Here is a 24896-nt window from a genome sequence, read left to right on the forward strand (position 1 = left end):
CCCAGGCTGCGAGATCAGAGGCCTGGGTCAGAAGGGGCCACTCCACCCTGCCTGCCCAGCCAAGCAGGGCAGGGCAGTAAATATTTGTCATTGTAAGAGTTTATGCGTCAGAAACTACAATTGCTTGCTGCCGGGGTGATTCCTGAAAGCGGGTGCTGGCACTGTCTAAGTTTGGCAAACATCAGCGGAACCCCCATCCACACCGGCCTAACTCCAAGTCCTGTGCTCTTTGCACCGCCAAAGCAACGGTTTCCATAGTCAGCCCCACTAGGGCCAGGAGGGTTTAGAGGCGCCAAGCATCACCGCGCCCCTGCCGGGCCCAGCGACTTCCCCAGCGAGCTCCAAAGCGTCAAAGCCCGGTCTAGCGCGGGCAGGGTCCCGTCTGCCAGCAAGACCCTCCAAATCGAGTGTTTGGGAGCAAAGGGTCCCCAGCAAGACTCTCCCCTCCCCCCGTCCCCCTTCCTCGGCATTGGCCCGGCCGGGATGCGCAGCCTCGGACCCTGCGCTCCCCACCAGGCGCATCCCGGGCCGGGGGCGGGGCCGGAACGGCCGGGGGCGGGGCTCAGACCGCCTGGCCTCCCGCCCGCTGGGCGCCGGCAGCGCCGCAGCCATGGGGGCGCGGCTGGGCCGCCGGGCCGGACCCGAGGCGGGCTCGGAGGTTGGGGCTGCGGCGGGGTGCGGGCCCGCGCCCTATGAGCGCCGGGTGCGCTGGCTCCGTGAGATCCAGTCCATGCTCCGCGAGCGGCGGCCTGAACGCGCCCGGCAGCTGCTGCGCCTCCTGCGCCAGGCGAGAGAAGGAGAGGGCCGGCCGGGGGTTGGAGGCCCGGGAGGGGCCGGGAGGCAGGGGCGGCCCCAGATGGGCGCGCGGGCCCGGGCGGGTTCTGAGGGGAGGATACTACCGGCTGCAAGGGGTGGGAGTGTTTCCTGGGTGACAGGACGAGGGAGAGAGGGCAGCCGGCTAAAGTGAGAGCCACTGAGGCCAGGGGCACCGTGAGTGTAGAGGAGAGGACAGGTAAGTGCCCAGCACCCCTGGGGTTTGAGGTCGGTTGTGTGTGTTGAGGATGCCTCCAGCCAGGACTAAGAGCCCAGATTCATGCCTTGGCAGGAAAGGAGGGGGCTGGGAGGAGTGGCAAAAGTGGGCATCTTGTACTGAGGGGCCATGAGAAGCCCGCAGCTCCCCTCTCCTCCAGGGTGAGCATAGAGAGAGGACCCTGAGAAGCAGCAGCCCAGCTGGTCAGCGGGTGCAACCTCACCATTACACCTTGGCAGCCCAGACAGAGCTATGGCGCGCATCACCCACGCTCTTAAAGGTCAGCTCATGCCCACTGAGTACATACTCCTGGCATCTGTACATCACACCACATCTGCTACACACACCAGGTATCTGAGTCCCAGATCCCAAGCCTTGGGTTGCCCAAGGAGACAGGGGTTCTTGTCCCAGCATCACCACTAGGCAGGCCACTTCCCTCTTGGCCCACATTCGCACCCTGTGCAGCAGCTGCCACCACTACCCGCTCCATCCTATAAGCTGAAATCAGCCATGAAGGTCTTGGCTTGCGGGTGGATGATTAGAGATGGGAAACTGAGGCTTGGAAAAAAGTGGTGAATCTAGGGCAGATTGAGGGCCAGCCAAGGCCACAGCACAACGTTAAGCCTCCCAGCCCTGCTCCTCCTGCTACACTCTTCTTGGCCCAGCAGGTTGGAAAGCGGGGCTGGCCCTTTAAAAGGAACTGTCCAGACCAGCAGAAAGCAGGCTGCGGTCTGGGGCCCTGTCTGGGTCATCCCAGGCTCACCAGCCACCCCTCCCTTCTGGATCCTCCCTAGCTGGCATCTGCAGCATGAATATGAATGGTGTTTAAAAGAGCAGAGCAGCATGGAATCAGACTGTCCAGAGGCACAGATCTCTATCTGGGACAATACCTGGAGCCCAAGGCACCAGCTTGGTGGGCCCTGTAGCTGGGAAACCAGTTAGATTGCCCCCTTGTGTCCCAGAGGTTGGAATTCAAGGCCCAGTGGGGGTGGGGGGGCCTGTCGTGCCCCATAACCCACAGGAACTCTGCAGTTATGGCCCTTGGGCATTCCCTCCTGTCCTGTCTTCCTGTATGCAGGGGGCTTATGCACCAAAGATGTCACTCTCTGGCTTGGGGAGGCCCAGATGGGTTCTGGAGGCCCTTCCTGGCTGCCTGCCCCATCAGCTTATCAGTATATCCTCTAAATGGAACCTCTAAAAGGGTGTTTAGCACCACACAAGGCTGGTGGAAGTAGAAGAAGGTCAAGGACTAAAGGCAGGAAGGCCAGGGTCCTGACGATGGGGTCTATTCAAGGTGTGAGGGATTCGGAGGCTAGACAACGAGGCCGGTGGGCCAGGGAGCATGTGAATGCCAGGCCGCGGAGAGTTCTGAGACTGCAGACTGTGCCCGAGTCTGATATCACACAACTTTGAGAGCTTTTGGTCTCCACCAAAGGGGTTAAATGTCAAGCTCAGGGGTTTGTTTCATGGAAACGGCTCTGGCAGCCTATGGATGGGACGGGAAGGGTGTCAGGAGTCCAGGAGCCCCAGAAGGAGGCTGTCGGGAGACAAAGCCTGAACCTTCTTGAGAAGTGGGGAGGGATGAGGAAGAGTGCGGGGTAAGATGGGGATGGTGACACCCTTTACTGAGCAGGGGCACAGGAAGTGAGGACAGCTTCAGGACAGGAGATGAATACACCCAGTCTGAACTGAGGTCCACCCCCACAGGAAGGTCTGGACCTGTCCACAAGAAGAGAGCCACAGCTTGGGAGCACTTGAGACTAGATGGAAGGGGCAGAGAACCCAAAGGGAGTACTGGAGGACAGTGGTTTTGGGGGTCATCAGAGGAGCCCCCAAAGAATCCCCTGGATAAGCCCAACCCCAGAGAAGGCAAAGTGTCACAGCAGGATGTTTCACCTTCATGAAACCAGTCTAAGAGCTCTGGGACCCCCTTACTACCTCCCTGAGGGCCCTGAAGCACCAACCCTCTCCTCATCTAAAAGGCCCACCTGCCCTGGACAGTTGGCCCATTGCCATCTGTGGGGAGACTCTAGCAAGCCTCAGGGAGACAGATGGAGAGAGCGGAATAGACATGAGGGCTCTGGTTGGCAGGAAGGGCACCTGGAGAAGAGTGGCCCCAACTCCTGGCTCACTCAACTCTCTTCACCACCCACAGGACCTGGGCCTTGAGGGGACCCTCCTCACTGACATCCTCTACAGGAACGTGGCTTTCCTCAATCTGGTGGACCCCATCTCTCATGACCTGCTTATGAACCTGGCCCGGGACCTGCAGTGCCCCAAGACGGTAAGGCCAGCAGGCAAGGACCTCAGGCTGGGCAGTGTGGTCTACAGGGGCCAGGAAAGCCCAGGGCTGGAGGCTAGGGGCCTGGATCCTGATCTGGCTTGCTGCAAGGCCTTAGGGAGGTCACTGCCCCTCTCTGGTGCCGGTTTCAATGTGTCACACTGGCCAACAACTGGGGCAAGTGTGAGCTGTGCTTTCTCAACCTCGAAAGTTGTGTGCTGAGTAGACCGTTTCCTGATTGGCAACACTGTGCAGGCCCCGGGACTCAGGCAGGAAGTAGTATGGGGACCCTGTGGGACACAGAATGTTCTGAAATATACGTTGATGGACCCAAGCCTCTGAGTTCCCGGTCTCTGAGTTCCTGGGCCAGAAGAGAGCTGCCCTAGGCTGGAACTGCTGCCCACACGTCCCCATCCTGTATGGATACCCTAAGAGACAAGTACACATTGCTTCTCATAACAGCATGAGCCACAAGCAAGTCCCCCCTCACGCTGAGTCGGTGTCTGCCGCCTGCACCTCCACCCTGCTCCCCCCATGCACCGTGTCTGCCCAGAGCCCTGCTCTGAGGGCACCTGCAGACATCCTGCCTCCACGAGCAGTGAAGATGCTGTGTTCCTGACACAGCCTGTGGCCGGCCCCCAGCCCCCATCCCTTAGTCACAGTGAGTCCCATGTGAAACAAGGGTGCTCGCTACGGGCCCTGCCAGCTCTGAACTCCCACATCTATATGCAGTTGTCACCGAGGAATCTGAGGTAGCCTAGAGCCATCACAGTGACCGCTGGGGCTTGCTGCCATTGTGCGTGCACGCTATTATCAAAGGGACTGGATAAAGGACATGTGGGCAGTGGAGCGTGCTCAGTGCCAGCTGTGGAAAGCAGGGCACCCCTGTTTTCTGCGCAAGCTGGGCCTCTACAAGGGCTCACTCAGGACCAGGAGAGAGCCAGGTGGTGGTGCCGTAACGTGTTAACCCTCCCAGCCCTGGCAGTCCAGACCCAGGTCCCATAGACACGGTCTAGAATGGAGAGTGAGAGGAAGAAGAGCATGCTAACCTGGCTGGTTCCTATTCTCTGAGGGTGGCGTCAGTGGAGCAGGGCCCCCTGGAAGGGACTGGTCCTGCCTCCCCCTGTGGCGAGTCCCCGGGGAGCCTGAGGGTGGGCTGAGAGCTGACTAATAGCCAGAGATGCTGGCCCTAGGCCTGAGGACAGGGAACAAGGGCCCATTGTCTCTGTCTTCTCCCGCGGGGCAGTGCGGGCCTCTGACCAGCCTGTGCAGTTCCCAGCGCGCAGCCTCCCCTGGCTCTGTGCCTGGCCATAGCTGGAGTGGGAAAGTAGGTGCAGGAGTCCAGTGGGCAGCTCAGTGATCTGTAATGATGACTGTGCTCAACCAGCGTACTCAAATCCCCAAGGTCCAGAGGGTGGTGGTTGGGGCTTGGCCTCACCCTGACAGCACTGCCTGCCACAGGACTGTGAGCTCTGGAAGTCCTCAGACAAGATCTGCCGACAGCTCATCTACCACCTCACGCCTCACTCCAAGCGGCGGCAGCAAGAATCCAGCCTGCCCCGGAGGAAGCCCCAGAGCTGGTAAGGGAAGTCCAGCCGTAGCCCCACCTCATGCCCCTTAGGGTCCCTTCCCAGGCGGATGTGGAGAGGCAGGGCCAGCCCTAAGGGAGCACCCAGGCTTCCCTCAGAAGGAGGTTGGTGCCCCTCACCCTCATCTGCATTACGGACCCAACCCTGGAGGCCAGTCTGGCCAATAGCGGCGGATACTCCCTAAGCCGCGCTACACTCTTCGTATGACCTGCCCTCTGCCATTCGCTCCTCCCTCAGTCTCCACCTGTCTGGCCCTGCCCCGCTGGACCAAGGTAACCTTAGCATGTATCGGCTGAATCTTCACAACACGCTTTGAGGGAGACAGATTCTGGGTAATGATTCCCATTGTACTGGGAAGAAAACTGAGGCCGGGAGAGGGGAAGTGGCTTGCCCAAGGCCACCCCCAGCTTGATTTTCCTGTATCCCTTTGGGAATTCTGTGCCAGGATGCCTAAAGCCCGGGCCTCCACAGCTGGCCCAGGAGCTCACTCTGCTGTGGGGCCTCCTCCCAGTCACTTCCTCACAGCCTCATGGCCACAGACTCTACCCAGAAACCGGCCACAGGCATCTAGGCCCTGGGGCCCAGAACCACAGACCCGGTGCTCTCCCCTGCCCTCGGGCCTGGTAGCCCACACTGAGCTGGGAGCCCACAGGGTTGCTCCTTGCCATGGCAGGTGAGGGCCCTGGAGGTGGTCTCACTGCTCTCAGCCCCCAGTCCGGCCTATCTGCCTAGTGGGCCGTGTTCAAATGACAGGAGAGGCTTAAAGTGGGGTCCTGGGGGGCAGCTGGGGACCATTCTCAATCTCTAAACTTTCCAGCTTAGAACATAGGGAGCCTACCCCTATGACCCCCAACACCTCCCCTCTCACTACCCTGGGCCTGTCCACTTTCTAGCCCCCAAGACCTGGGGCACCAGGTTGATACCTTGTCACCCTCATAGGAACATCTATCTTTACTCCCAAAGAGTTGACCTTGGAGGAGGCACAGGAAAAAACATGTGGGCTCAGGAGTTGGAGCACTCGATTTGGAGGCCTGGTTCCCCACTTAGTAGACCTGGGTACACCGTGGGAGACTCATGTCACCTCTCGGAGCATCCATTAGATCCTCTGCAGAATGCAGTAATCATTTCTACCCCACCGGGTTGGCATAGCAATAAGTGAGATGTGTGTGGCGATGCAGGCACGCAGTAGGTTTTTATACTAATAGCTCATGGAGCCTTGTCAGGTGTGTATTTAATACTCACAACAGCCAGGTCCCCTTTCACCAAAGGGGAAATCGAGGCTCAAAGAAGTTCCGAGCATTGCCCATGGCCACCCACTTAGGAAGCAGCAGTTTAAACCCAGCTTGTCCCAACTGTAGGTGCGGACCTCCCCACCTTCCTGTACTGCCCTGACAGGTCATTGTATGTGGCCAGAGGGGCCGGCCTGGGCCACAGGCCTTGCTTAGCCCACCCCTGCCTGCACACTTTCCACAGCCTCAAGAACAGCCTCCAGGAGACTCCGATGGCAGGGGAGACCGTGAACCTTTCAGGAATCTCACTGTCAACGCGGGATGTGCAGCACATAACTCGCTATCTAGCCAGCCAGGGCGCCGGGCTCACGGTGCTGGACCTGAGCTTCACAGGGCTGAGCGATGAGCTGCTGCGTCTGCTGCTGCCCAGCCTCTGGACGCTGCCCCGCCTCTCCCAGCTCCTGCTCAATGGCAACCGGCTGACACGAGCTGCCGCCCGTGAGCTCACCGAGGCCGTCAAGGACACCACCAAGTTCCCTGCGCTGGCCTGGGTAGACCTGGGCAACAATGTGGATGTGGCCTCCCTGCCCCAGCCCTTGCTGGTCGGCCTGCGCCGGCGGCTGAGCCAGCGCACCTCGCTCCCCACCATCTATGAGGGCCTGGACTTTGAGCCTGAGGGCAGCGCGGCCGGGGCCGCCACTGCTGCCTCTACCTGGGACTCCGCAGCTGCTGGGCCAGGGTCCGAGCCCCAGGCCTGCTGCACCAGGTGACCCGTCGCCCACCCTGCCCCATGCTATTTGATTAACAGTGCTCCTAAGCACATGGGATGGAGGTGAGGGAGGCCCCGGGGGTCCCCCAGGCCCCCAGAGACCCAGTGCATATGCTCAACCTGAGATTAAGAGGATGGAAGGAAAGTGAGTTAATCGGAGGCCGGATGGTCAGCCCAGGCTGAGGTTCCAGCCTCCCCTCAGCAGGAGGGGCCTGGCACCCACTGTGCAGACCCCACAATAAAGGGTGATACCCACTCTGCCTCAGCCTTTCTGCATCACGGACATTGAGTGCAGCCCTGCTGCTGGGGTGGGGAGAAGAGGGGGCCAAGGACTCAGGGACCCTGCCTGTCCGAAAAGGAAGGACCAAGCTCACACTGACCTCCCTCCAGGCGCTCCCTGGGCAGGGACCTCACAGAGACCAAGGTGTGGGGGTGAGGTCCATCTTTGGGCTGGGGAGTTAGAGGAGGCCTCCAAGAACCTGGCCCTCACATCTGGGCAAGGCTTGGTCAGGGCTGGCGAGGAGCGGATTTGGAGCCAAGACAGGGACAAAGCTCAGAACAGAGCCCACAGCAAGCTCAGGGCTGAGCCCAGGCTGCTGACCTCCCCCCACCAGGGCCTCTTGGACGGGGGACAAGATCGCTGACAGGAGGAAGGCATAGTACCGCCCACCAGCTCTAGTACCCACCCCACTAGGGCCCCCGCACTTGGTGAGTGGGCAACTCTGCGGGGTTAGAAGACACATCAGATCAGAAATGGAGAGCTCGTGTGTGCTCTCTGGGCCCTGGGGGCCCCACCTGCACAGTCCGCCCTCACCTCCCCCCACCCCGCCGCCTCGTGGGTTCCCCAAGAGAGCATGCAGCGGGTAGAGCTGGGTGAAGTCAGCAGCAAGAGACCAGGAGACTCTGGGGCCAAGCAGCTCTAGAGCTGCCCCAAAGGTAGCCTGCTCCTAGCAGAGAACTATCTCCCTTCCATCCCAGCACCGTCAGGGCAGGCTCCCCACCAGAAGCCTAATGCCATGGTCACCCTCACAGCCCCGCGTGGAGAGCTGCAGTTCAGCCCAACTGGTGCTGGGTAGAGCAAAAAAGGAATTTAGAGATGTCCGGAGGGAAAATGAGGCCCAGAGTGGGGCACAAGTCCAGGTCCGGGGGCAATGGGATCCTGAAGATGAAGAGAGACCTGGTGGCAGAGGGAAGCCCCACGGGCCAAGGAGAAGGTGGGGGTCCTCCTGGGCCTACGTACCCCAGCGCACCAGCCCCGACCTTCCCCCACAGTTCTGGCCTCAGAGGACCGTGAGTCGACAGCACGTCCCCAGGCCAGCTGGATGCACAGCAGCCTCTTGGGCCAGAGGGAGATGGCCAAGAGAAGTGAAGATGGATGGTGCTGGTCCCAGGACCAGGCAGGGAGCAGTGAGGAAAAGGAGCTGCCCCTTCTATGCCACCTGTCTGCCCTGAAGTCAGGCCCCACTGTCTAGCACTTTCGCCGGAACCCTGATCCAGAGGTGGTAAGAAGGGTGCGAAGAGCATCTCGTCAGCCCAGCTCTGCTCCTGACTTGCTGTGGGGCCTTGCCAGGCCCACCCCTCTCAACGGCCTTGGGTCTCTCCTTTCTCCCTAGGGTCCTGGCTCCTCCCAGGCCTCCTTGCCCAGTGGCTGGGGAGCCACAGAAGCATCTCCCTGTGCCCCCACCCTGAAACAGGGAGCTGAGACTCCCCTGAGTGAGGCAAAGCAGGATGAGAAGAGAAGGGGGCCAGTGGAAAGCAGAAGAATAGGGAAGCTGTCCTTGGGCCGGGCAGGCTGATAAGCCTGTCGTCACGTGCAGGCAGCCATGCTCTCCTGTGACTCCTTGCTGGAGAAATGCCAAGCTCTCCCCAGCCCACCAGCCCTCCAGCCCTCCAGCCCTCCAGCCCTCCAGCCCTCCTTGCTTCCTGCCCACCACTGGCCCACATCCAGCCCACAAACCTTGAACGTCACTGCTCAGCGAGAGTCTTACAGGATGGTGTGAGGACCTGAGCCGTGTGTCGCCAGGCGAGCTCTGGGAGAATCCAGGCGGCAGCAGCTGGTCTCAATCTCCCCGCCTCTTGGACGGAGGCGCTTGGTGCAACAGCCGAGTTGGAGCATGAAGCAGCTCAGGAGAAGAGGGTTGGCCTTGTTGCCATGCAGGTGTCTGCAGCCCCTTCACGGGGCCCTCACATGGGGGCCTCACGACCACCAGCGAGGCTCCGCCACAGGCAGGGACACTCTAGGAAGCGAAGGTCCATCAGGCTGGCTCCGGCCCAAGTTCCCGATGGAGGAGGCAGCAGGTAGATCTCACTCAGGTCGGTCCTCACCTGCTCCCAGTCTTGAAGGCAGACAGGCCCCGTCGCTGGCTGGCGGTGTGGTCCTTGAAAGGCCTGTTCTCTCATCTTGGGAACTAGGTACACCAAACCTCCCCTCATCCTGCTGGGGTGAGGATGACATAAGGTTTGGAAAGTGCCTGTCGTGTGGAGAGCACAGGGCAGGCGCTCATCGGCGTCAGAGGGGCCTCCACCCAAGGCCTCTCTGGGTAGGAATGGCAGAAGCCCAAACCTTGCGGACTAAGCAGGCCCGAAGCCATTTATTTACTTAACAAACACTTCTGTAGCCTTTCTCTGGGCCAGGTATTGTCCGGTAGCTTTACGTCTCTTTAATTCTCTTTGCACTTGAAGGAGATGGGTGCTATTACTACCTCCATTTTGTAGGTGAGTGAACTGAGATGAGGAGAAGTTAAGTGACTCGTCTAAGGTCGAGGAGCTGGGATGTGAGCCAGGCTGCTTGGCTGTCGTCTGAAATGTTAACTAACCCTGTGTGATGCTGCCTTTCCCACAGCCCTCCTGGGGCCCCAGGATTCACCAGGACTCCTGAGCAATCCCCTTCCTAAGAGGCCACTTGAGGCACGTGGCATCCTGTGGTGGGGAGTGGACCTCCAGTTACACTGCCCCTTGAATAAGACCAGTCAGGACCTCCCTGGGCCTCAGTTTCCTCATGTGCAAAGTGGGGGGAGGGGAGCAGTGAGGATCCGGGCTCCGTCCCCTTCCAGGATTGAAAGGGACTAATTAGGAGTGGGTTTGGAAGCATCTGTCAGACCGAACAAAGCCCAGCCTTGTACTCAGGGGTGCAAGAGTCACGCCCACTTGTGGCAGTCTGCTTGGGACAGCTACAGGTGCCTTCACCTCTGGGGACCTCGGCCTCCTCAATCCTAAACCTGCCTTGCCAAGATGTTGAGAGTATCAAAAGGAAACATGTAGAAAAGACACCTGTGCTCTCTTGTGTATTGAAATATGTTAAAGTGGACATACCACGTGCTACAAATTTAAAGTGTGTGATATGACACATTTTAACTTGCGTACACATTCATGAAACCACCACCACAATCAAGACAGCAAATGTAGGTCACACCCAAAAGTGTCCTCTTGCCCCTTGCTAAGGCTTCCCTCCACTCACTGCATCCCCATCCCCAAGCAACCATTGATCTGCTTTCTGTCTCTAGAGATTTAATTTACATTTTCTTGAGTTTTAGATATATGGAACCATACAGGTACACAATTTTTTAATATGACTTCTTTCACTCAGCATAATTATTTTGAGACTCTCATAGCATTGTTGCATGTATCAACAGTTTCTTTTATTTGTTGAGTAGTATTCAATGGGATGGACATACTGTAATTTATCCATTCACCTGTGGATAGATAATTGTTTTGAGTTTTTAGCTATTATGAATAAAACTGCCATGAATATTCATGTACAAGTTTTTGCATTAACATATAATTCCTTTTTTCTTGGGTAGTTTTTCTTTTGTTGTACTGTCTTTGCCTGATTTTGGTATCAGGGTATGCTGGTCTCAAAGAATTCGTTGAGTATTCTCCTCTTCAATTTTGGGGGAAGAATTTGTGTGGAATTGATATTATTTCTTCTTTAAATATTTGATGGAATTCCTCAGTGAAGGCACATGGGCCTGAAGTTTTGTTTTTTGTGTGTGGGAAGATTTTCAACTACAATTCCAGTTTCTTTAATAGATATAGAACGATTCAGCGTAGCTATTTCTTCTTGAGTGAGCGTTGGTATTTTGGGTCTTTTAAGGAATTTGTCCATTTCAGGTAAGTCGTTGAATTTGTTGGCATGAAGTTGTTCATAATATTCCCTTTCAATATCTGTGGAATCTGTAGTAATCACCTCTCTTATGCCCAAGACTGGTAGTTGTGTCTTTTTTATTTTATTTTTTGTCCTTATCGGTCTGGCTAGAGGTTTATCAATTTTATTGATTTTTGTTAAAGAATCGTCTTTTGGTTTCACTGATTTTTCTCTATTACTGTTTTCTATTTCACTGATATCCACTTTGATCTTTATTTTCTTTCTTCCGCTTACTTCAGATTTCATTGGCTCTTCTTTTTCTAGAGTCTTAAATGAATCTTCTTGTCTGATATTAATATGGCTGAGATATTGATCTGTGACCTTTTTTTCCTAACACATATGTACATACAAGTTTTTGCATGAACATATAATTCCTTTTCCCTTGGGTAGTGGTATCTCAGTAGTTTTTATTTTGTTATACTCTCTTTGCCTAGTTTTGGCAGAGCATTTGAGATCTTGCTCCCCGGCATAGTTTGTCAGTATGGCTCAAATAAACTGTTATAAAAATTTTCAACTGGTTTAAACGTTTCTTACATTGACAATAGCATTCACATTTAGTACGATTATTGATATAGTTAGGCTCAAGCCTATCGTTTTGCTATTTATTTTCTATTTATCCTATCCGTTGTTTGTGCCCCTCTTCCTCTTTTTATGCCTTCTTTAACAATATTTATTTATGAATCCATCATAAATCTCCTTTGTTGGTTTAATATTTTTTATTGAGGTAAATTCAAATGATATAAAATTTACCATTTTAACGTGTACAATTCAGTGGCTTTTAGTGCAGTCTCTGTGTTGTGCAACCATCATTACTATTTAATTATAGAACATTTTCATTACCCCAAAAGAAACCCCATACCCATTAAGCAGGCATTCTCATTCTCCCCTCCTCCAGTCTCTGGCAACCAGTCATCTGCTTTGTCTCTATGAATTTGCCCGTTCTGGATATTTCACATATATAGAAACATTCAATATGTGGCCTGTTGTGTCTGGCTTCTTTCGCTAAGCATATTTTCAAAATTTATCCATCTGGTAGCAGGTATCAGTAATTCATCCCTTTTTATGGCTAAATAATATTCCATTATATGGATATACCACTTTTGCTTATCCATTCATTAGTTAATGGACATTTGAGCATTGGCTTACCATTTTCGTTTTTAGTGTTGCTTTGGTGTTTATGTTATATATTTTTAAATTAACACATTCTACCCTTAAGTAATATGCCATTTCTAGTATAAGAACTCTACAATAATATATTTTCCTTGTACCATTTGGTCTTTATGCCAATGTCATCATGCTTTTTACTTTTCATGTTGTAAAATCCATAATAAAATCCTTTGTGTAGATCCAGATTACCATCTGGTATAATTTTCCTTTTGCTAGAAGGATGTCTTTCAACATTTTTTTGTATAGCAGGTTTCCTGGTGATGGATTTTTTTCAGCTTTTCTATCTCTGAAAACATTTTTATTTTGCCTTCAAAAATATCTAGCTTGTTCCAAATGAGAAATATCACCCTTATCTTTGTTGCTCTGATTATAACATTTCTTTTTTCTCTAGCTGATTTTTTTTTCTTCTTCTTCACTACTGGTTGAGTCATATGCTTTGGTGTCATTTTTTTCGTGCATCTTCTGCATGGAGTTCATTTATCCTCTTAAATTTTTGTTTTCATCAAGTTTTTAAAGTTTTGGCCGTTATTTCTTCAAATAATTTTTCTGTCTCCCTCATCATTTCTCATTCAGGGACTCCAACTACCCATATATCAGGTCACTTGAAGTTGTCCCATAGGGCTTTTTCAGCTTCTTTTTTTGTTTCATTTTGGATGGTTTCTATAACTATGCCTTAAAGTTCACTAATCTTTTCTTCTGCAATGTCTAATATGCTGTTAATCCCATCCGGCTATAGAAGTTCATTTTGAAGTTTTTCCTTCTCTCCTTTTCTTTTTCCTCCCTTCCTCCTCTTTTTAAACCTTCCATCTCTCTACTTAACTTTTTGAATATATGAAAGTTAAAATAAGTTTTGATGTCCTCTGCTAATTCTAACATCTGGGTCAGTTTTAAATGTTTTTATTATTCTCATTACGGGTTGTGCTTTCTTGCCTTTATATCGCTTATAATCTTTGATTGGATGCCAGACATTGTGAATTTTACCATGTAGGGTGCTGGATATTTTTATATTCTCATAAATCTTTTTCGGCTTTGCTCTAGGATACAGTTAATTGACAAAGAAAGTTTGATCCTTTCAAGTCTTGTTTTATGACTTGTTAGGCGGGTCCAGAGCAGTGCTATCTAGGGTTAATTATTCCTCATTTATGAGGCAAGACTTCCCTGGATACTTGTGATAACCTTTTTTTTTTTTTAGAGGCAACCCTTGGTTGACCTCACAGATTAAAGACCTTGTCATCTTACAATCCTTTATTTTTTTTTATCTTTTTACACCTACAGCACCTGGTCTTCCTAGGTGGTCTCCCATCAAAGTACTAACCAGGCCTGACCCTGCTTAGCTTCTGAGATCAGACGAGATTGGGCTTGTTCACGGTAGCATGGTTGTAGACAACTTGTATTAATCTTTAATTTATTTTTATGATGCTCTCATATCTTGGGACCTTGCTAAACCTGGAGAGACTGCTTCTAATTTCCAGACAGTAAACAATTTGCCTGCTATTGTGACTTTTATATAAAGAGATCCAAAGTCTGCCCCAACCACCTTTGTCTCTCACACACCAAGCCAGTATTTCTTTGCCCTAAAACACCCTGAGCCAGGTCCTGGAAAACTGGAGACCACCCCCTATAGCCGAGCCCACTAGACTTTATCCAAAATATCCAATTGTAAACTTGCCCAAAATTGCCTACTCGACCTCACTCATTCTTTCCCTGGCGAAACCACAATAAGGGCTCTGGGCCAAGCTCTCTCCTCACTCCTGCCTCCTGACACACCCTGACGTATCCTCATGAGGCCCTGTCTTGGTTACTTTAAACTGCTTTTAGGCAGTTTTCTCCATGTCTGCCGTCTTATCATACCCGATTAATACAAACTCCTTGCTACATTTTAAAACAAGAGTCTACCCACTATCCTGTGGGTTGAGTTTTTTTCTGGCTGGGAAGAAATTATTCCCATCCCAGTTTGATGCCAGGCATTGTTATAATCCTTTTTGATGGTTCTCTTCCTGGCCTTGGTTAGTTTCTGTGGATGAAAAAAGGAGTTCTATGGAAAGTAACCTCACAGGGTGTTCAGGTCATAAATTCCCGAGCAGGTCATTGTGGGGTAGTCATACCCTAGGGATATAATTTTAGTAAAAGGCTTACCTTTGTCTTAAGCAAGCCCTGTCCATTTTTTCTATGCATCCAGGTTAACACACCTTTGAAATGCCCTTTCAGACCCCTTTTAAAGCATCAGAACATAATCTTAACTAGCCTGTAATCCCATTCCAGCCTTAATTTCTCCTACCTTCAAGTAAACTTCCTTACATTTCCTCCTTAATTTCAAACACAGAAATTGCAAAACTGTCATCCTTTAAAGTGGGGAGGGGCCGGGCGATCCCCAACCCCTGGGCCGCGGACAGGTACTCATTCTGTCCGTGGCCCTTTAGGAACCGGGCTGCACCGCAGAAGGTGAGCAGCGAGCCAGCAAAGCTTCATGTGTTTGCAGCCACTCCCCAGCGCTAGCATGACCACCTCAGCTCCACCTCAGGTCAGGCATTAGATTCTTATAGTGTGCTGGCTGGAAAATTACTGCTTGGCTATCGCCCATGGGAACATAGCCTATCGCCCATGGGAACATAGGCTATCACTCATGGGAACATAACATTCTAACAATAAATTTTCTGCTTTTGTACCCCCGCTTGCACAACCGACCTGTGGGTTGACAGGTAGTGAATAAGAGAAAAATAGACCTTTGTGTTTAAGACGGAATGAGGAATAGGATTTAGGGCTTAAAAACCCTGTACCTCTACATTTCGGGGTTGCTTAATTTGGGGTCTGCGTACCCCTGGCAGACCCAGCTGGCTGAATAAAGAGCACGTTTCCTATAACTCACTGATTTCTAGTGGTCCGTGTGTCTTTCGTGGGCTGGCGGCTACAACAATAGGAGCACCAGTCCCTGCTGCCAAAACGGTTGGGGACCCCTGCTCTAGAGCATTTGAGATCTTGCTCTCTGGCATGTATCATCAATTTGGCTCATATGAAGGCTGATAAAAATTCTCATTTGGACATTTCCTTATATTCATGTGCTGGTCAGTTTTCTGAATATTCAAGTGGGTTCTCTGTGCAGCTGTCTTCTTTCTGTATTGTCCTATGAACTCTAGCTGCCTGGCCCTTCTAAACTCTTGGCTGACTCAATCTAGGTAGGCTAGCAGGATCTTCAGCTCCCCCTCCCTGCACTGTAGGCTGGAAACTCTCACAAGGGATTATGCCCGCCTTATTTTTCCCATCTCTCGGGGACAATCCTCTTCAGTATCTGATTTTTTTTTTTTTTTTTTTTTGCAGAGGATAAATCCAAGTAATTATCTCCATCTTGCCCAGAAGAAAAAAAATCCTGTATGATTTTTTAAAAAAAAGTTACGGAATACCCAGCAGGTGAGTGTAGAAGCTGATCTAGTATCATAGGTGAATCAACTGAGTCTAAACCCTACCTTGTAGATATAACGAACCAGAGGCTTGGAGAAAAGTGGTGGTGTAGACAGTCAGAACCAGAATCCATCTCTTCAATCTTAATCTAGTTATCTTCTTAGGATCTCATCCATTGTTCTAGATCTTTACCTTGCCAAGTTATTTTCCATTTTAAAGTAATACATTTTCAAAGAAAAGACATGTTTTTTAAAATGAGAGAACTTGCTTAAGCAATATTCAGATCTCCATATGATCTTGAGGCTGTCCCTCTCCAATCTTGGCAAAAAGTTGAAAGCTTATTCTCTAGAAGGGGTTAGAAGGTTTCTGGACTAGAAGGCCCTCCCAGAGACCTGGAAGACTACATGAATCTGGACATACTAAAATGCTGAAACTGCCCAGCCCTCTCCCCGCTCTGAACTCCCAGAAGGCTAGCAGTTCAAGGTAAACCCTCCAGACAAGACACCAAGTTTTCTCTCAGGTATCTGATCAACCCAAGAGGAAGTCCTTAAAGGGGTGGACACTGGGGACTTACCCCAAAGTTCAATCAGATTACCTTCCATGTGTATTTTTTTAATGCCTCACCCTTAAGTATAAGACTAGCAGTGATTACCAGAGAAGTCTGTTAACAGGAAAAACTATAAAAGAAAAACAAAAAGGGGGAAAAAACATCAGGCAGAAAGACAAAAGGCTCAAAAAAACATATTAATGTCCTCGAAGATAAGATACTAACCTCTGAGTAATAAGAAATCCAGAAATAAAAATCAGAAAACCAATGGAAGAAAATGATTAAAAAATAATTCAAGAAAGTTTCCCAGAAATAAAGGATGAGAGTCCATTCTGAAAGGGTTCAACAAGGGCCTGGCATAATATATGTACAGACCTTTGACAAGGTGTCATTCGTCATTGTGAAATTTCAGAACTCTGGTGAGAGTCTCATACAAAGGATCAGAACTTGAAACGGATTCAGACTTTTCTACAGCAGCACAATGTGCTCAATGAAAAAGTAACAATGTCTTCAAAATTCTAAATGAAAACTAATTCCAACCTAGAATTTCATAACCAATCAAATCAAGTATGAGACATTTCAGAGTTTCAAAAAACTACTCATGCATCCCTTCCACAGTAGGGCTCTTACCAGAACGAGGTTAAATAAATCAAAGAAAGTGTTACACAGAAAACAGGAGATTCAACAGAGAGCTATGGGGAGAGCCCATGATGACAGCAATACATTATGGACAAAGAGCCAGTCCAGACAGGGACAGGTTAAGAAGAAATTGATGAAATAGATATGTTAATGTCGTGATATAAGATTGGGGATGAATTAGTGGCAAGGGGACAGAAAAAGTAAACAAAAATACAAGAGAATTCTTAATTCTAGGTTAAAGAAAAGTCTAGCAGGAAAGTAATCTAGTCCATGACACGGCTCAGCTGACTTAAATACCCAGCCATAATGTAAACACTGAATATAACTAAGCAGAATTACAGTATCGGTGAGATAGGTGACGGGGATATGTGTACGGTAGGCAGGAAGACAGAGAAGTCAAAAGGTAATGCCTAAAACAAAACATCAAGGAGTAGCCATGCAAACCTGTTTAAAGTGTGACGTGGAGGCAAATCAAATGAATCAACCAAGAAACTAAAAGGGACTACCTTCAGGCAGGAAAAATGGGACAGAAGGGCTGTTGTTTTTCATAATAAAACACGCAGAACTATTTGCTCTTTCAATGTGAATAACTGTTTTTCCCTAAAATGCAGGATATAAAACTATCTGTAAAGCTGTTTTTCATTTTTAGTTTAATAAAACTTCCTTTTATTATTTTACTGTGAACACTTAATTAGAAACAAAACTGTGAGAAACCCCCTTTTCAGGATCTAGGTAGGGTTATAGTTAGCCTTTCCCATGTGTAGAATTGTTCAAGGTTGGGATTCCTACATGGTTCCCAGGGTGAACCATGTCATCAGCTTTTTAGATCCAGGATGCAATTCACTAAGTGTCATTATTTACAGTACTATTTATCGTAAAAGTATAACTTAAGTAGTGATCATACTAAGACATACTCCAGTCTAGGGTCATAATGTAGCCTCAGATATGCTGAATCAGAATCATCTAGCTGAGGGTAGCAGAGGCAGTGTTTGAATGCAGACACCTGGGCCCCCTCTAGACCAGCTAACTGCCATCTCTAGTGATGGAGCCTTGTAATCTTCATTCCTAACAAGATCCTTAGCTGACATTGAAAACCACTGATCCCACTTGCTATAGTAATCATTCAAGAAGCTTCGTTAATAAGCCAAATAATCAATGTCTATAAATCTAAGTGACCAGCACAGAAGCAGCATAGTCCATGCAGCGTACTAGTGGGTATTTCTATCTGAAAGAAGTCTATGGAACAAGAGACACATGGGCTGCTCTAGGAGGATGGTCTCTGAAGCCTTACTTTGTCTGTGGTATCTGACCAACCCACCAATGCCTGCTCCTTAGGGGTCATTATTATAGGAATAATACAGGGTCTGTTACCTCTTGGTGATGTCATGATTAACAGATGTGCTGGGTTTTCTTCCTTTCCTTCCATTACTTGGACAGTGTTCAATGAGTGATGTTCTAAGGGCTGATAATCAATCCCTTTTTCTCAATAGTTTTTGTTGTACCTCATCCTATATTGAACCCCTAAAAGATCTCTTTTCAGATTTGTGTTTTTCAGTTATTTGCTTTGCATACACTGCCCTCTCCACCTCTGCTAAATTAAAAACTCTGGCTGTGCCAATGAATGCTTAGATGCTTTGATAAATGCACAAAAATCTGCTCCCCACCCCGGAATCATCACAAAACTACTTACAAAGCCAGTATAGGAGACACAGATGTTGGCCACTAAGATTCTCTGAATTGCCATTTTAATAATAGCTTACTTTTGCCAAATGCGGAACCACTGGGGTTTCCAGGCTCAGAGATCGGAGTGCTAGACTTTGGCAAGGGTCTGGACCACCCATGTTGTGTTGTTCAAACTGAGCTGATGACATTTCTATAAAGGTTACCTGAAAAAAGCACTGTGTAGTGCCCATGTCAGAAGATGAACGAGACAGTCTGTGCGTTTGCGGAGCTTTTTCAAGTGTTGAACCAGTTGACTGGCCTGGAATAGCAACTTAAACTCTTATCAATAACTATGCTCCTTCATAGTACTGGTATTTTCCCAGGGTGTCAAAATTTAACCTGCTGTCAAAGCAAACAGAACACCGAGCTCCAACATGAACACATAACCCTGATTTTCTCAAAAAGAAAAGCAACACAACCACCATATTTATTTAGTTTAACATTTCCCCTGATCTAAAGAGAAAGATGTCAAAAGAAAACCTAGGACATATACATAAGCCCAGCTGAGCCCAGGTAACCTAAAAAAAAAATAAGGGCAAAGTTCTGTTCAACAGATGAATTTATCTTCGCTTCTGGAAGATGTTTCCGCGTCCCATTCCACGTCCTCTTCCTCTCGCGGCCACTGGAAGGTGGGGAAAAGAAAGGACGAAGCCAGGTTAGTGTGGTCAGTGAGGACTCATGCCACAAGGCAGCTGAAGCCCTGGGACATCAACATGGGAAAAGGCCTGAAAGGCCACCTGGGGAAAATGGAGCCCCAGAGAGGGGCAAGGACTGGTGCCTGCCGTCAGAGCTGGAGCGGACACGAGACTCCTGCCTTCCAGCCAGCACCACTTTCTACATGAGGCTTGTAAGCAGGGCGCCGAGAGTGAAGGTGGTTTGGGGTGCAAGTCTGAGAACCATAGAAAAGATACATTCCCAGAGCTGGCTTAAGGCAAGTTAATAAAACATGACAGATGCATTTAATTCACACTTAAAATTATGAAACAAAGTTAAATGTTAACATCTGTTCAATCTGGGTGAGGTACTTTATTACTTTTTTGAGAGATTCTGCATGTATGAAATGTTACATAACAGCAAAACAAAAAACAAACTAACACAAAAAGCAAACCCACTCTTAATACAAACAGTATGACAAGACTGCTGTTCTCTGTAACCCATGGGATCTAGGAGGGGACCAGGGGCTTTGAAGAACAGGAGAAAATATTCTGATAGCTACTAACTGGAGCCTCACCCTCTCTCCTCTTACACAGTCTGGACCTGCCCTGAAGAAGGGACGTCACCTGAGAACCCAGCCACATGCTGATGGGACCAGAGCAAGGAGCTGGGAGAGGCACAGATGGCTCAGGCAGAAGCCACTGAGCCTGGGCAAACTCACTGCCAAGTACCTTCTAATGCACAGCCACTGAGTTTCACCTTTTGCTAGAGAAGACTGTACAGTTACAGTGACAGGAAGGACAGCTCTTCCCTGAGAAAACAGGGAGTAGCAATTCCATCAAGAAAGCTGGCATTTCTGAAATCATTCCTTCTCTAGGACAAAAGGTCCAGAGCTTCTGGTTCCACCTCCTCACAACTCCCTCTTGTCTAGGAAGGGAAAGGAGATTCCCTGATCAGTTTTTTGGGCAGGCATTTTACTATTATTTTAATTTAAAATTTTATTTATTTATTTATTATTATTTATGCCTGATCTTCCTAGGTGGTCTCCCATCCAAGTACTAACCAAGGCCGACCCTGCTTAGCTTCCGAGATCAGACATCGGGCTTGTTCAGGGTGGCATGGCCGTAGACCATGGACTGTGGCTCCACTGGGGAGAAAATCCAGGACCTTCTGCGTGTAAAGTAGACACGCTAACCGCTACACTATGGAACCATGTCCATGGGAAGGTATTTTAAAGGATTACTCTATTGCATCTTTAAACTCAAAAAGTTACCTCACATATAAAAAAAATATGTATAGCAGCTAAAAATTGTGATGGACAATCCGGTGATTTTCCTGCACTGTCTTGTTTGTTTTAAACCAATGTTAAGACAGATTCTAACGACTGCACTTGCTTTCTGAGCTAATCAATATGGCAGAACTTTCCATGGGCCCAAATAAAACCTCTGATTAGGCTAACACAGAAGAAAGGTCAAACTAAGTCATTGGGAAAAGGCTAACCTCATTTTTAGAATATACTAAAGGAAAGATTTATTTTTAAATATAGGAAGCTTTGGAGATAGAAGTCTGGCCACTTTAATGGGTAAAGATGGCCTAAAACTGCTCACTTCTTATCTGAAAATGGATCCCCACCATCAGCATTTCCCCGTTAATGGTGAGAGCCAACACATATCCCCAGGCTATCTGGGAACTACTGCCCCACTGCTTTAGAAGTCAAGCTAATCCACACAGTGGTGCCCTGCTCAGCAAGCTAAACAAGAGCAAGCTTCCCCAGGCCTTTTGGACATCCTCCGAGAGATGAAATTTACCTACTTTTAAGTTTAAGGCAGGAGTCTCTGTCTTTTCTTCTAAGGAGCTACCATGGATTTTGCAGAAGCCTTATAAATGCAATGGGGTGAGGCAAGAGACAGCAGGACAAGGCCCTCAGCCCCTCACAGATGGAAGCCCCGAGACTCCAGGGAAAAGGGGTGGCAGTGGGTGTAGAAATGGCCGGGGTCAGGTCCACCCCATCCCTAGGCAATAATAGGGCCCTTTTCTAAAAGATACACGACAGCCCCGCATGTTAAAACCCATGCACGAGGAACACCTACCTTGGGCCTTCAGAATAGCAGCTTTCCCTCGACCAGCCCCTGAGCCTTGGTTTTTGTTTTTCATGCTCTTCAACATGGGTGCATTTTTCAGCATGTCAGGCAAAATCAAAAAGCGGATCTTGCTGCCACGGATGTATACCTGCTCCAGCTGTGCCACTCGGCCGTCTCTGTATGTGACAGTGATGTTGGACATCTGGAAGGGAATCACCACCAGCTCATCAGTAAGGGCCAACAGGGTTAGTGGAGCAAAGGGGCACAGAGAGAGGGTCTTGGCTGCTGGGAGGGAAGTCCAGAAATGCAGAAACTAAAAAGAGCCACCAGGCAAAGCCAGGGAATGCAAGTACCTATTATGGGCACCAGGGACTGTGCTAAGCACTGTACATATATGGTCCTCACTGGACCCCTAGGGTGGTATGAGATTTCCTTTCTTTAAAAATTTACTTTTATTATTATTTTTTACGCCTACAGCACCTGGTCTTCCTAGGTGGTCTCCCATCCAAGTACTAACCAGGCCCGTCCCTGCTTAGCTTCTGGGATCAGACAGGATTGGGCTTGTTCAGGGTGGCATGGCCGTAGACAGCTTTCCCATTTTTAAATCTTTTTTATCTTTTTAAAGATAAAAAAGTCTATAGCCATGCCACCCTGATCCCAGAAGCTAAGCAGGGACGGGCCTGGTTAGTACTTGGATGGGAGACCACCTAGGAAGACCAGGTGCTGTAGGTGTATAAAAATAAAAAATAAGAGATTGTAAGCTGACAAGGTCCTGGCAATCTGTGAGGTCAACCAAGGGTTGCCTTGCCTAAAATAAATAGATAGATAGATTTAAAAAAAAAAAAAAGAACTTACCCAAAGTCAAACAGCCAGAATGGAGGGACTCCAGATTTGAGTCAAACCAGCATGGTTCCAGAGCTCTCACTGCTTCCCCTGCCAACATGTGAGGCTCTCCGTGTGATAAACTCTAATTAAAACAGCTTTTAACTGCCTATCCAAACTGTGTACTCTCCTGCATTTGCCCAGCACAAAGACTTCAAAGGTACAATGAAGGTCATGAGCATGCACCAGATGTGGTTCCGATTCTCCTGGAGTGTAACCTAGAAGAGGCCCTCTGGCTTGGGTGACTAGGGACTGAAAAGTGGAGGTGGCAGTGCCTGTAGGAAGGGCCTGGAATATTGGAGCAGTGTGAGACAAGAGCTAGCACAGAGAGACAGGATACTCAGGCAGGAACCTATTGGATGCAAGGACTAGAGCAATGGATTGGGATGGAGGAAAGAGTTGTCACCTTAGAGACGACCATGGGGAGGGAGGTCACGCAAGTTCGTGGACAGAGGAAAGGAGGATAGGGTTAAGGCAGCACTTTGGAGAGATGAATAAGCCAATATGGATAAACTGTGAAACAGAGGTGGGGAGCCGAGAAGTCAAACAAGCCAAGAGACTGGCTTGGTGTGGGAAGGTGACGCAAATCTGCCAGTGCCAATTTCAACGGGTACCATATTTATCAGAAAAAGTGGCTTATTCTATGAGTCTTCTGGAGGGAAGAGAATTACAGTTTATTCAGAATGGGTCAGGCCCACATTGCAGAGAGGTGTGCTGTTTCCCCAGATCTCAGACTGGCTTGTTGCCATCTTATACTCACTCACTCCTTTCTTCAAGTGCTGACTGACCATTCAGCCTCTGCTTGAACACCCAGAGTATGAAAAAACTAACACTCTAGGGCTGCCCCAACCATTATGTGAGTTCAAATAGTTTTGAGAGCTTCAACGCACTGGTCCCTTAGGGGCGACAAGGCTTGAGTTACCTTCTCCAACCCCAACACCCCCAGTTTCTTAGCAAATTTTCACACTGTTTCTAAATCCTTGCCATCCTGTTCTTGCCTTGAAGAACTTCGTAGAACCTCTGCTGCCACAAATGAACACCAGATATGGTTATATTATCGAGAGAAAAACGTAGGTCTGACCCACACTAGGTCAGGCTCACAATACCAGACAAACCTGTGACTCCACAGAGGACTGAACAGGCCTGGGAACATATCTGAAGCCCAGCCCTGTCATCAGTCAGGAGCATAACCCTGGTTAAGGCTCTTGGCTCCCCTGAGCCTCAGTTCCCTAACTTACAAAGTGAGGAAAAACAGAACATAACAAAGCCAATGTTCGCTGAACACTTGCTAGTGTCCCAGGTGATTTCACACAGCAACTAATTTTATGTCACACAATCTATTGAGATAGATACTATCACCATCCCTGCTAGAGATGAACCAGCACAGGCCATCAGAGGCAGATCTGTCCTCAGAAGCCACACCCTTACCCACTCCATTCTCCTGCCCAAGGTCACACTGTCCTGTATGGCCTGGCTGGGGTTTGAACCCAGACCTATCTGACAAAACTCACACTCTTATCCATACACCGGACCACCACATACTTCCTACAATTATTAAGCAAATTATATGGGACAAATATGTCTAAATTTTGTCCTATTGCTTAGTACATAATAGAACCTCATTAAATGGTGAATCAAAATGATAGTTAAAATGTCTATTTTAGAGTCTATGCTGATGCCAAGTCACTTCTCCAGCACATTTTAGTACATCTCATTCCTTCTTGTCATAATCTCCCCAATCCGCTTTGAGAATCCCTGACAGAGGTTGTTATGCAAAGTCAACAAGATGTAAACTAAGTGTTTTCACAAATGGCAAGTGTCCTGGCTGAAGCAGGAAAGAGTCCAGCATCATCTGACTCATATTCCAACCCTAAGAACCAGGTCGGCTATTACTCTCATGTTCTCTCTGCCGTACCATTTGAGAAATGACTGCTGTGTACAAAGCCCCACAGTCCCATTGCCCATCCACCCACACAGCTTGTTAATAACTCTGAGCTGGGTTCCCATAAGCCAAAGGCAGTAATTTGAGTGAACTAGGTTTTAATGAAAGTCAGGCAGAAATATCCAGTTTACTCAACTTTCCCAAATAACCACAATAAAACACAGATGGCATAAGCCAGGTGCCCAACTTAAATGACATCTTGGTGGAGAGATCTTAGTACAGTACTCCCCATGGTTACCCACAGTCTGAAAATATTAAAAGGAAAATTCCAGAAATAAAGAATTCATAAGTTTTAATTTGCACACCATTCTGAGTAGTGTGATGAAATCTCATGACATTCCGCTCCATCCCACCCAGGACAGGAACCATCCCTTTGTCCATCCTCCCCACTATGTATACGCTACTCGGCTGTTAGCCACTTAGTAGCCATCTCAGTTATCAGATCAACTGTTTTGGTATTCAAGTAACCCTTATTTTACTTAATAATGCCCCCAAAGCCATTCATTTAACTTTTATTATAGTATAGATATAATTGTTCTATTTTATTATTGTTGTTAATCTTTCACTGTGCCTAATTTATAACTAAACTTTATCACAGGTATGTATGTATAGGAAAAAACATGCTACACACAGTTTGATACTATTCTTGGTTACAAGCACCCACTAGGGGGTCTTGGAACGTATCCCCTTGGATAAGAGGGGCCTACTATATAGGAATTTCCTCATACCTGGGGCTAAGACGGCGCTAGCTCCAGGGCTGTGAAGCAATGTTAAGGTGCCTCAGGGTCATCAATCACAGCATTCCTGTTGTGGGGCACACAGCA

General features: G+C 48.8%; 2 protein-coding genes and 2 pseudogenes across 7 annotated transcripts in view; 1 reads left to right on the forward strand and 3 right to left on the reverse strand.

Annotated features, from left to right (window-relative positions):
- The first annotated feature begins 590 nt into the window (after positions 1–590).
- LRRC75B (leucine rich repeat containing 75B) lies at positions 591–7158 on the forward strand. 3 transcript variants are annotated; one of them, XM_039847704.1, is made up of 4 exons: positions 591–787; positions 3186–3314; positions 4773–4891; positions 6296–7158. In XM_039847704.1, exons 1-4 carry the CDS (start codon positions 611–613, stop codon positions 6897–6899), a joined length of 1029 nt encoding a protein of 342 aa, XP_039703638.1. In that variant the 5' UTR covers positions 591–610; the 3' UTR covers positions 6900–7158. The 3 variants fall into 3 exon arrangements, with proteins under 3 accessions (XP_039703638.1, XP_039703639.1, XP_039703640.1); XM_039847705.1 differs by having other exon boundaries at positions 6374–7158; XM_039847706.1 differs by lacking the exon at positions 591–787 and adding an exon at positions 1397–2487.
- Positions 7159–13475: 6317 nt separating this feature from the next.
- LOC120590610 (uncharacterized) lies at positions 13476–13594 on the reverse strand (annotated as a pseudogene).
- Positions 13595–18902: 5308 nt separating this feature from the next.
- SNRPD3 (small nuclear ribonucleoprotein D3 polypeptide) overlaps positions 18903–24896 on the reverse strand; it is a 14076-nt gene continuing 8082 nt past the window's right edge. For 2 of the 4 annotated variants that reach the window (XM_039847715.1, XM_039847714.1), the window contains exons 3-4: positions 21258–21450; positions 18903–19135 (exon numbers count right to left, since the gene is read on the reverse strand). In XM_039847715.1, coding sequence (XP_039703649.1) covers positions 19074–19135; positions 21258–21450 — 255 coding nt within the window. In that variant the 3' untranslated portion in view covers positions 18903–19073. The remainder of the gene's footprint in view (positions 19136–21257; positions 21451–24896) is intronic. The other 2 variants (XM_039847712.1, XM_039847713.1) reach the window with 1 other exon arrangement.
- On the reverse strand, positions 21717–21835 carry LOC120590591 (uncharacterized; annotated as a pseudogene).

The sequence above is a fragment of the Pteropus medius genome, unplaced genomic scaffold (assembly GCF_902729225.1).
Source record: "Pteropus medius unplaced genomic scaffold, Ma_sr-lr_union100, whole genome shotgun sequence".
NCBI lineage: Eukaryota > Metazoa > Chordata > Mammalia > Chiroptera > Pteropodidae > Pteropus > Pteropus medius.